At 43.1% G+C, this 12,183-nt stretch overlaps 2 protein-coding genes across 7 annotated transcripts in view; one reads left to right on the plus strand and one right to left on the minus strand.

The window, feature by feature from the left end:
- Nucleotides 1-1,248, plus strand: part of USP34 (ubiquitin specific peptidase 34) — a 256,844-nt gene extending 255,596 nt beyond the window's left edge. For all 5 annotated transcript variants that reach the window (XM_047781997.1, XM_047782001.1, XM_047781996.1 and 2 more), the window contains one exon: nucleotides 1-1,248. In XM_047781997.1, the coding sequence (XP_047637953.1) occupies nucleotides 1-608 (608 nt within the window). In that variant the 3' untranslated portion in view covers nucleotides 609-1,248.
- Nucleotides 1,160-12,183, minus strand: part of LOC125128040 (activator of 90 kDa heat shock protein ATPase homolog 2) — a 27,278-nt gene continuing 16,254 nt past the window's right edge. Inside the window, exons 3-9 of one of the 2 annotated variants that reach the window (XM_047782003.1) lie at nucleotides 8,057-8,142; nucleotides 5,435-5,549; nucleotides 4,268-4,356; nucleotides 3,469-3,579; nucleotides 2,984-3,085; nucleotides 2,236-2,287; nucleotides 1,160-2,025 (exon numbers count right to left, since the gene is read on the minus strand). In XM_047782003.1, the coding sequence (XP_047637959.1) occupies nucleotides 1,853-2,025; nucleotides 2,236-2,287; nucleotides 2,984-3,085; nucleotides 3,469-3,579; nucleotides 4,268-4,356; nucleotides 5,435-5,549; nucleotides 8,057-8,142 (728 nt within the window). In that variant the 3' untranslated portion in view covers nucleotides 1,160-1,852. Of the gene's footprint in view, nucleotides 2,026-2,235; nucleotides 2,288-2,983; nucleotides 3,086-3,468; nucleotides 3,586-4,267; nucleotides 4,357-5,434; nucleotides 5,550-8,056; nucleotides 8,143-12,183 lie in introns of both variants that reach the window. The other variant, XM_047782002.1, reaches the window with a different exon arrangement.

Here is a 12,183-nt window from a genome sequence, read left to right on the forward strand (position 1 = left end):
ATGATGAAGGGGCGACTCCTATTAAAAGAAGGCGAGTTAGCAGTGATGAGGAGCACACTGTAGAGAGCTGCATCAGTGAGATGAAAACAGAAACCAGGGAGGTCCTGACCCCGACTAGCACTTCAGACAATGAGACAAGAGACTCCTCAATTATCGATCCGGGAACTGAGCAAGATCTTCCTTCCCCTGAAAATAGTTCTGTCAAAGAATACCGAATGGAAGTTCCATCTTCGTTTTCAGAAGACACGTCAAATGTCAGGTCACGGCATGTGGAAGAACAGTCCAACAGTGGTAGATTTGAAGATTGTAAAGAATTTAAAGACCTCCACTGTTCGAAGGATTCTCACCTCGCTGGGGAAGAATCTGAGTTCCCTTCTACTTCTCTCTCTGCAGTTCTGTCTGACTTAGCTGACTTGAGAAGCTGTGACAGTCAAGCTTTGCCCTCCCAGGACCCTGAGGCTGCTTTATCACTCAGTTGTGGCCATTCCAGAGGACTCTTTAGTCACATGCAGCAGCATGATATTTTAGATACCCTGTGTAGGACCATTGAATCTACAATCCATGTGGTCACAAGGATATCTGGCAAAGGAAACCAAGCTGCTTCTTGACATTAGATGTAGCATGTCTACTTTTAAGGTCCCCCCTCCCCCCAATGCTGTTTGTATAAGTTTTGCTTATTTCTGTTTTCGTGCTTCAGTTCGTCCAGTGCTCTCTGCTTGAATGGCAAGATAGATTCATAGGCTTAATTCTTGGTCAGGCAGAACTTCAGGTGAAAAAATTTGCATCTTCAATATACTTTCTAAAGGGCAATCAGATAATGGATATGTTTTATGTAATTAAGAGTTCACTGTAGTGGCTTTCATTTAATATGGCTGTCTGGGAGGAACAGGGTTCCCTGGCCCTGTACAATGTAATTTAAACTTACAGCATTTTTACTGTGTATAATATGGTGTCCTCTGTGCCAGTTTTGTACCTTATAATAGAGGCAGATTGCCTCCGATCGCTGTGGTTCTTATTATCAAAATTAAGTTTACTTGTATATGGAACAACCACAAGAAATTTGATTCTGTAAAGAATCCTCTTTAGCTGTGGCCTGGCAGTATATAAATGGTGCTTTATTTAACAGAATACCTGTGGAGGAAATAAAGCACACTTGATGTAAAAATAATTGTTTTATTTTTATTGACATGACTGATTGCTATTCTGTGCACTTAATTAAACTGATTGTGATGACTTTTTATTTGTTTACATACGTTGTTTCAGTCTTCTCAGGTGACAGTAGTGAGAAAACTGTGACTGGGGGGATGTACACAGTCCATAAAGTAACTTTTTCATAGACTCTTTCACCCCAAAGTTCGTAACTGCTACAGGGAGAGGCGTAACAACACAGCCTGCTCACCCTCACTTTAACATGCTTCTGAATGCAGCATGCCACTGTTTCATAACCTAAGAGCTGCAGACCTTAAAAACCCTAAATAAAATAAAGGAATAGTATCAACATGCCATTATTTTTTGTCTTCCTGAACTAAAACTACAGCTAAAAGTAAACTTGTTAGGACAAGCTTTAGCAAGTGGGACACTTCAACTATCTGTACTCAGGGAATCAGTCTGTTCCTAGAGGAGCAGCTATGGGAAGCAAAGTTAAACCTGATTTCATGTTGCTTGCTTTTAACAATGCAGAGTCTAGTTACAGTAAAGATCCAATGCTTTCGGTTCTAAGTTCATGGATTTCCTCCAATATAAATTAAAACTATTTGTTTTCTTTTTTAAAAGGAAATGATAGGGAAGAGGTAAACTTGACACTTTTTCTGCTTACAAAAGGATAATGCCCTTATAAAATCTTCTACCTAATTCAGCCATTTAGGGTGGTCAGCTGCAATAAACCTTTTATTTCTTCAAAATGTTGTTTCTGCCAACAGAATTTCATGTTCTCTTCCTTACAGACAGGAACTCCTTTACAGTCCAATTGTAATTCCGTTTGCCGTACAGTAGGCACAAAATTCAGTGCAACTGTTGCATAGTGCTCTGGAAGAAAAGGAAAGCTTATTACTGCATTATGAAAAGGAAAACTTATACATACGGTACCACTGCCTTTTCATAATGGGGGGAAAAAACATGTTTATGGACTGTGGGTTTGGTTTGGGGTTTTTTTTGGCCACACACGGGGCATGCAGAAGTTCCCGGGCCAGGGATTGTTTTTTGGACTTTTCACAAAAGGTGCTAGTAGTAACATACCTTCCGGCCAGTTCCTACATCTCCATTTCATGACGATCTTTTTATTTGTTAACTGAAAACAAAGGGAAAGTCCACTAAAAACATCTCTTAAAACTTTGTACAGTCGTACACAACAAAAACAAATCCTTTCATTGAAGTAACCAGTGAACAACATGCACAGCCGCCTTGCAGTTTATATGCCGGCACCATTGAGGATTCACTGTCCCCAGTGCCTAAACAGAACCTCAGTAACATCAAGGACATCAGTGTGGTTATCAATAAAGAGCTCATGTCAACGATGAGGCAACTGACATTTGGCAGCAAACACTCTAGTGGCAGAAACCCGAAGCTTCTAGACCAACCAAGAGTTGGGAAGAATTATACTTGTTTCTTCTAAAAGCATAAATGTTTGCACAATTACTGTAAAACTAAGACTTCATCTTTATTATTTCTTGGTATACATAACTTTTTTTTTTTTTAATGGCTGCACCCTTGGCATATAAAAGTTCCCTGGCCAAGGACTGAATGTGACCCAAGCCACTGCGGTCAGGTTCTTAACCCACAGTGCCACAGCAAGAACTCCCTACATTAATTTATAGATAGATTTTATATTACATTTTATGCCCTACAACCAAACTTTATAAAGTGCTCAAGTTTCTGTGAATCAGATAAAAACCAAAGCAAGTTTAAAAAAAAAAAGCATAAATAAAGCAATATTAACAGACTAGTCATTCCCAGCTTACTCTCCTTTAGCCATAAGATTACTTACCAATTCTATATATTCACCAGTGATATTTCCATCAAACATTTGGAATTTCCCTCCCTTTTCAGCTTCTAATATAGCAGGAGATTTAGAAAATTTCTGCACCAACTAAGCAAGCAAAACACAACAGACATGTTACTCTGGTACATGCTACCTTTTTTTATCCTAAATGTAAAGTGCTAATGTAACAGTTATTGTGGTTTGGGGGTTTGGTTTGGATTTTTAATTGTGAATGCATAGCTTTACTCACAGCTTTCTCATCTCTTTCCTCTTTCAGACGAAGAAAACTCAGCAAATTGCTCCCAAGCCCCTAAATGCTGATAAACTCCCCCCAAATGCCCATCTTTTCCCCTCTCAAATTTTTCAGAAGCTATCCGAAAGACTCTCGAACCCTTCAATCAGAAAAGCAGGGCCGTACAGGAAAACAAAAACAAGCTCCAGTTCCTAGTAGCGTGTTTTCTCCCAACATCAGCATTTCAGAAGTTACTTACATCCTTCACAGTGAAGATTCTGTACAGTTGCTCAACTGCTGTGTCAAACCTTTCCGTCATGTGCAGTGCCACCGTGGGAATCCTCACGCCCAGAGCCACTGCAGAGGAGGCCTGAATCTCAAGAGAAAAGGTTCCAAAGCATAATTAGCATGATGAGACGTTAAAAATTCAGTTTCCCAAGTCTTAATAAAACCAAAATCCCCCCAAACTGCACACTACCTCTTTCCACTAAAAGCCTCTTGAGCACCACCAATTCTAGTCTTTATTTTGGAAACAGAACCCCTTGTTCCTATAAGCGCTTGAGCTCTGTTCCACTCCTAAACTATGCCTTCATACCCCAAATCCTATTCTCATATGTAAATATGGCCTGGGGTCGGGGTGGGCCAATAAAGGTAGGCACTCAGGCCAAAGGCTGTCAATTTCCCATCACCAGATTCCAAGAACAGGATCTAAAACCTCCCAGTCCTCCAAGAGTCTGGAGAAAATGTTCTTCCATTGTGGTATATGAACCTCCAAGTCACCTGTTGTAATCTGTTGCCTACCAAAACAATCTTGTCTTTACAACACTGCCTTGAAGTAAACTCAATATTTAATCTCACAAAAAGGCCTATTTATATAATCCCATAAAAGATTAAAGTCTCATTTCATCATTTCCCCCCCCCCCAAAATGGCAGGGGACACCAGGCTGGACTAACTGGCTCTCCTGGCCATCCTTTATAATTCATCTTCACAGGGGCTGTTTAGAGCTTAGAGCACTTCCTTCCTCCCCTCCCTACATACTGGCCATCAGAAATCATACCTGCAAGGTATTCTCACTCAGTTTCCTCTTAACAGTCATTTCCTGGGTTGCCATAGCTTTGGTTGGCAAAATCATCCCCATTGTAAATTCTACAAAGAAAACCCAAGAAATGGTTTTTGTAAAGAACTTTTTCCTTTTCGACACAAATAGTAAAGGCAGAAAGTGAAAACAGTATATAAGACTATGAAGGAACTGTTACTTGATAAAAGAATTCCTTGATAAAAAGAATTTTGAAATTTCAGAATTTCAAAAACCACTTCATAATTTAAAACTAATCATTAACAATATGAGTACCACCACAACAAATGCCTTTTATCCTTTTTATCAGATGCCTCACTTTTATTTAGTTCTTGATAAAATAGCATAATTTTCAAATGTTCTCTTCCAAAAAGGTCTTATACAACTAACTACTAACAGCTTTATGGCCTTCCCTTAATGTCAAAACCAGACATTTGCTCGTTGCTTCACCACCGCCTCACAAAGCTTGGTCTCACAGTATTCAGGCCTGTATGCCAGCCACGTGGGTGACCTCATGGGAAAAGTAGCAACCCCAAACCACTGATGCCAACACCTAGGTACTCAAGTAGCAGAGTCCAAGGATGAGGTGCAGACATGCAGGCCCTGCTGGCTGTTTTACCTGGCAGGTTAACTTCTCTGATTTAGGGAAGAAGACAGTACCCTCAGTCCCACACAGTGCAGGGATTATCTGGATAAACCCCAACTACACCTGTAATATCATTCATTCATCCATTCATTCAACAAAGATTAAGCACCTACTACATGACAGGCATTGTGCCAGATGCTGGAAATACAGCAGTGAACAAGATAGACACCTTCCACACCCTCACGGAGCTTACGGTCTAGTAGGGAAGACAGACATTAAACAAAAAAACATACAAACAACTGATGAAATAATTATCATTCCAGAAAACTAGTAAACAATTTTGGAGGCAAAACGGCTCATGGGGGGTAAAATACAGATAATCACTAATTATGGTCTTACTCATAACTAGCTCAGCTTCCAGACTACAATTTATCCTGCAGCATAAGCAGTTGTTTCTGGAGCCTTGGACATCAGCCTAACCTTGGAATCCAGACCACAGTGCAGAGCGTTACTTGGGTAAAAGCAAAAGGGACTCTCTAGTTCACAAGGGATGCCTTCTTTACCCGTCTTAAGTGCCTTCAGGTAATCTCCAAGGGCTTCCCTGACCTTGGCGGTGCCTGCAGTTTTCATAAGATCCTTCAGTATATCCCCATCTCCTTTCTTTTTACTCACGTTCACCTACAAATCAGAAAAATACAAACCGAAGAAAAATCTGGTTTGATGTATTCTTACAACACTGGAACATAAGGATGAGAGCACTATGATGGTGAGGAAAGGGAAAGAAGTGGATGTAAGAGAGACTGGACAGGTTTCTTCACACAGTTTGCAAAGCGTAAGGGGTTTTTAATCAAGGGTCCATTGACCTGCTTGGTGGCCAAATCTTGAGCAGGCTTCTTAGGATGTGAACTACCTAAATGCCATACATTTTCATGGATATGTATTACAATAATGATGTAGTCCATGGCCTTTATCACGGTCTAAAACTACACTGTCCAATATGGTAGCCACTTAGTCACATTTGGCTGCTGAGCCCCTGAAATGTGGCTGGTCTGATCTGAGGTATGCTCTAAGTGTAAAAGAATACACACTAGACTGAAGATTCAGTACCAAAGAAGAACGTAAAACAATCTCATTAATAATTCTGAAAATAACTGCATGTTAAAATGGTATTTTTATATGCTGGAGAAAATAAAAAACCTTCTTAAAATTAATTTCAGGAGTTCCTGCTGTAGCACATCAGGTTAAGGATCTGGCATTGTCTCTGTGGTGGCCCAGGTTTGATCCCTGGCCTAGCACAGTGGGTTAAGGATTTAGTGTTGCCACAGCTGTGGCGTAGGTCGTAGCTGTAGCTTGGATTCGATCTCTGGTCCAGGAGCTTCCATATGCCACAGGTGTGGCCGAAGAAGAAAAAAACAAAAAAAACAAAACTAATTTCACCTGATTTTTAAAATTTTTTAAATATGGCTACTAGAAGATTTTAAGTTCCTTACGTGGCCTGCATAATATTTCTACTGAATGGCACTTGTCTAGAACTCCAAAACCAGTGTAATTAGGAAATTCAAGTTCCCAATTGCCTGGCCCTGGGCTACCCTTTTTTGGCAGGGAAGAGAGCTGGGAAAGGGAGAGGAAGAGGAGGAGGAAAGAAGAGAAGGCGGGAGGGAGGGATGAAAAGGGGCAGGAGGAGAGACAGGGAGACAGGGAGAAGGAAGCACCAAGATGCTGTTCTGTGGATGCCCGAAGTGCTCTCAGAACAGAGAGGAGTTGGTCTGAAATCGTTTAGTGTCCCTGTGGTTCAGCCAAGCTGGGCCTGGTCTCAGGTTTGTTCTGTAATGCTACCAAGAGCTGAATCTAAAAGACCAATTTTACATGCTGATGAATCACTTCTCAGCTGATAGATCTGAAGACAGCAAGCTGAAACCATGGCCCCAGAGTATACCAACCACATGTCTGAAGGTATGTCTGAAACAGCCCCACTTTTAGAGCATTTTATAACCTTGAAGAAGGGCTACTCACAGACTTGTGGTTTGGTGTAACTTAAGTTTTTATATCTTGAAGGCCTTCACACTGAATAATTTCACAAATCAAAAAAGACCCTTTATCAAGCTATCCTCATCTGGAAGATAGAACTGCTGTACAAATGGTCTCACCCAGAGCCAAGTTTTTAGCTTAAAGAGGGCACTGACTGCAAAGCAAGCATGCGAGTTACACAGGCTCTACCCCCAAGACAGCTAGAGGAGCCAATCAAAAGCAACACATACTAATTTATGAAAAAACATGACATAAGGGAAGGGTTCCCATGGTAGCACAGTGGGATCGGCAGTGTCTTGGGAGTGCTGGGACACAGGTTCGATCCCCAGCCGGGATCAGTGGGTTAAGGATCCAGCATTGCCAGGCTGCAGCTTAGGCTGTGACTGCGACTCAGATCTGATCCCTGGCCTGGGAACTCCAAAAGTTGTGGTGTGGCCAAAAAAGGGGGAAAAAAAGGACATAAGGGAGATCACAACAAAAAGCTGAGAATTTTCACTATGAAAGGGAAAGAGCAAAGATTCAGGGGAGGAGAAACAAAATCCCATTCACCCAAACTCTGTATGTGGCCCGCACACTTTACAGTATATACACTTTCGCACTTACCTGATAACACCTCTGAAAGGTTAATGAACCCCATTTCACAGATGAGGAGGCCATGGAGGGTGCAGTCACCTCCCCAGGCCCCATTCCTGGTCCGTGAGAGAGTCTAGGGCTTTGTGAGCGTACCTTTCTCCTGCACCACTCTGTCCAACCCCACGCTGCCCTGCACAGTGCAGCCACCCTTCTCAGCAAACAAGCCTGCCATGAGTCGTCAAAACTTCTATACTGGAGTTCCTATCGTGGTTCAGCGGTTAACGAATCTGACTAGGAACCATGAGGTTGTGGGTTCGATCCCTGGCCTTGCTCAGTGGGTTAAGGCTCCCATGTTGCTGTGGCTGTGGTGTAGGCTGGCAGCTACAGCTCCAATTAGACCTCTAACCTGGGAACCTCCATATGCCGTGGGTTCGGCCCTAGAAAAAGACAAAAAAAAAAAACAAACCTTCCATACAGGAACCACACAATCTGATAAACAGTTTTTCAAATGCCCAACATCTACAGCAGAAACTTGATTTAAAAAAAAAAAAAAAGAAAGAAAGAAACTCCATCAGATACCTCACCTCAGTGTCATCTACTTCATTTTCTTCAGACAGGTTGGGTATTTCAATCAATCCCTTGTGCTTCACACCAGATTCTTTAATTATACCTAAAAGGAACAAAATGTGTTCTTCAATTACAAACTAACAAGCAACCACCCTGCCTAATAGCCCACCCTCCTCATAGGGCACCACCACTGTGGGGACGAGGCAAGTTCAAGCTTTCCCCACCACACACAGGCCAAAACCAGCCCCATTCTCCTGGCCACATCAGAAATAAAGCACCCAAGAGAGGTGGTGGAGAACCTGGCCAATGAAACTGCACACAAAACCAGGGGCCACATGGAAGGAGGGGAGTGGAGTAAGTGGGTCTGTTAACTAACCCGTGTTTCTTTCTTCAGCCCCCAAGATTCTTCACCAAGTCAAAGCAGGACAAAAGGAAGGGCTATCTTTTTTCTTTTGTAGTTGTTGTTGTGTTGTTTTGTTTAGTTTTTAAGCCATGCCAGTAGCATGTGTAAGTTCCTGGGCCAGGGATTGAATGTGCGCCACAGCAGGGACCAGAGCTGCTGCAGTGACAACACTGGATCCTAAAACTGCTGCTCCACAAGAGAACCATGTCTGATAAAGGGCTATTTTGAAGAGGAGTCACAAAAGGGATAAGAAGCCAGAATGGGACAATGAGTTCTGCTCATGGAAAGAGTGAAGGGAGAGATGCATGGCCTGGGGAAGTTTATACGGACTCCACGCAGCTGATTTCCTTTAAAACCAGGCTGCTGGCTACAGTAACATCAAGATGGTGACACAGGTTATTCCCAACTTCAGTCCCTCTCACAGGAGGACCAACTAGCAGCTATGAGTGGACAAGATACCACCATGAAAATCCCAGAACCCAGACATGAGGCTGATGCACTCTCCCGGACCAGAGGCAGGGAAGGACCGCGTATGAGGGTATGAGGAGTGGTACTGCTCTAACCAAACTGCCCTTCCCCCAGGCCAGCGCAGAGCCACACTGAGAGGACCCCCTGCAGTTCCTCCAGTGGGAAAAGAGGGAACAAGCTGGATATGCAGTCCTCCCAGCATTGTGGGATGTTTCCTGGGAGGCCCACTGGGGTCTTGACTCAGGAAGACCACTGCGAATCAGATAGAAACAAGAAGGGAGAGAAGGCTTTCAGCAACCAGAGCTCAGATCTGGATGGATGCTGTTCTTAAGCAGTACACCAACAAAGCTCAGCTGGAAATCCTGCCTGATTTAGGTCCCCAAGCATTAGGCCAAAGCCAGCTGTGGAGCCCCACCCACACAGGGAAGGAAATTTGCAGTTCTGGTCAACTGCTGAGTGTAGCTTCCCATCCTGACCATCCAGGAGCCTGACCAGAGAACCTGGACAGCCTAGGAGCCCATTCACACAGCCCCACTGGGGCAGGGCCAAGCCAGCAGCCCTGCTCAACTATTGAGCACAGCCTCTGGCCTGACATAACCAGCGAGCCTGAACAATGACCCTAAGCAGCCTCAGAGCTCAGCCTACAGCCCCGCCCAATTGCTTAACACAGCTTGTGGCCTGTCCAGACAAGGAGCCGAGCATTGATCCCTCTGTGCAGAGAATGGTCTCCAGACCCACCCAACTGAAGGATACAGAGAATGATGCCAACAACCCTGTTCAAGGGCAGAGCATCCCCACTGTCTACAGATGGTAAAGCCATGCCTGCTGACATGCCCAGACACAATCTGTGTCCCCATCTAGTCACAGAACACAGCTTGAGGCAAGGACCTACTGTGATACCATACCTGTGGCCCTGCCTGCACACAGAGTCTAATCAGCATACCAGCTAGTCAGGGAAAACCGCCTGAGACCCCACTTATCCAGAAGCAACTGTGGGGCCCAGCCCATAACCTTGCCCCATCAGAGTCCAGCCAGCAGCACCACCCTGCCAGGGAACAGAGTCAGGGACTCTACCTGACCAGAGGTAACTGCAGAGCCCTGCTCATGGCCCCATGTAACCGTGAAGCACAGCCATCAACCATGCCTGGTCAGGGAGTCCACCCAGCGGTCCTGCTTCAACATGGAGCCCAGTCAGTCAACTCATCCAACCACAAAGCCCAGTCAGTGGTTATCCCCACCCCAACCTCATAGCACACCCAACCAGACATCTGGACAGCAAGCCCTACTGGTCCACAGACACAACTAACTGACACATCCAACAACCCAAGTTGAATGGTGAAGGTTTTCTCCTGCCAAAGCAAACCTGTAAAAATGGCAGAGGAGACCACTTACTTTTATGAGCAGACACCAGTACAAGGAATCAAGGCTCAAGAAGAATCAGGTAAACATAACACTACCTAAAAAACCTCTAATAACTGACTCTAAAGAAATGGAGATCTACAAAGTCTATAACCAGGAATTCAAAATAAACCTCTTAAAGAATTTAGTGAATGACAAAAACACACAGACAACTAAATGAAATTAGGAAAACAATGCATGAATAAAACAAGATCAACAAAGAAATAGAAATCATCCATCAACAAATAAATAAATAAAAACTCACAGAAATACTGGAGCTGAAGAATACAATGACTCAACTGAAGAATTCAACAGAGAGTTTCAATAGCTAACTTAATCTAGCAGAAGAAAAAAAAAAGTAAAAGAGAAGACAGGTTATTTGAAATTGTCCAGAGGGGAAAAAAAAGAAAAAGAATGAAAAAAAGTGAAGAAAGCCTACGGGACTCATGTGATACCATCAAATGAAACAACATATCCATTTTAGGAGTCCCGAAAGAGAAAGAAAGGGACAAAAAGTCTACTTAAAATAATAATGGATAAAAACTTCCCAAACCTGGGAGAAGAAATGAATGACCAGATTCATAAGGCCCAAAGGGACCCTCAAATAGGCTGAACCTCAAAAATGCTACACTAAGACACACTACAATTAAGCTGTCAAAAGTCAAAAACAAAAAGAATTTCAAAAGTAGCAGTATAAAAGAGACTCTCCATATACAAAGGAGCATCCATAAAGCTATAAGTGGATTTCCCAAAAGAAATTTGATAGGCCAGCAGTGGAATAATATACTCAAAATAGTAAAAGAATCAAACTGTCAGCCAAGAATACAATTCCTAGCAAACCTGTACTTCAGAAATAAAAGAGAGATAAAGACTCTCCCAAACTAAGGCTGAAGAAGCTCAATACCACTAAACCTTCCTAAAAAAAATGCTAAAGGACATTCTTCAAGCTGAAATAAAAGGATGCTAAATAGCATCATAAAAACATAAGCATGTGTAAAACTTACTGGTAATGGTAAACATACAAAGTCAGGTTATCTAATATTGTAATGGTGGTGTGTAATTAATTCACTTACAATCCTGTATTGACGAATATATTTAAAATAACCAGGAATTCCCGTCATGGCTCAGCAGAAACGAATCCGACTAGGAACCATGAGGTTGCAGGTTTGATCCCTGGCCTCGCTCAGTGGGTTAAGGATCCGGCGTTGCTGTGAGCTGTAGTGTAGGTTGCAGATGAGGCTCGGATCTCGCATTGCTGTGGCTCTAGCGAAGGCCGGCGGCTATAGCTGTGATTAGACCCCTAGCCTGGGAACCTCCATATGTCGTGGGTGCAACCCTAAAAATCAAAAAAATTAAATTAAAATAAAATAAAATAAATTAACCATAACTGGAGTTCCCATTGTGGCTCAGCAGATTATGAACCCAAATGGTGTCCATGAGGATTTGGGTTCAATGGCCTTGCTCAGTGGGGTGAGGATCTGGTGTTGCTGTGAGCTGTGGTATAGGTTGCAAACATGGCTTGGATCTGGCATTGCTGTGGCTGTGGCATAGGCTGGTAGCTGCAACTATGATTTGACCCCCAGCCTAGGAACTTCCATGTGCCTCAGGATCAGCCCTAAAAAGAAAAAACAAAAAACAAAAAACCGTAACTGTGATAATTTTTTATTACATACACAATATTAAAAAAATGTAGGGAGTTCCCGTCGTGGCGCAGTGGTTAATGAATCCGACTAGGAACCATGAGGTTGTGGGTTTGATCCCTGGCCTTGCTCAGTGGGTTAACGATCTGGTGTTGCCGTGAGCTGTGGTGTAGATCACAGACGCACCTCAGATCCCGAGTTGCTGTGGCTCTGGTGTAGGCCGGCGGCTACAGCT

This window comes from Phacochoerus africanus, chromosome 5 (assembly GCF_016906955.1).
Source record: "Phacochoerus africanus isolate WHEZ1 chromosome 5, ROS_Pafr_v1, whole genome shotgun sequence".
Lineage (NCBI taxonomy): Eukaryota > Metazoa > Chordata > Mammalia > Artiodactyla > Suidae > Phacochoerus > Phacochoerus africanus.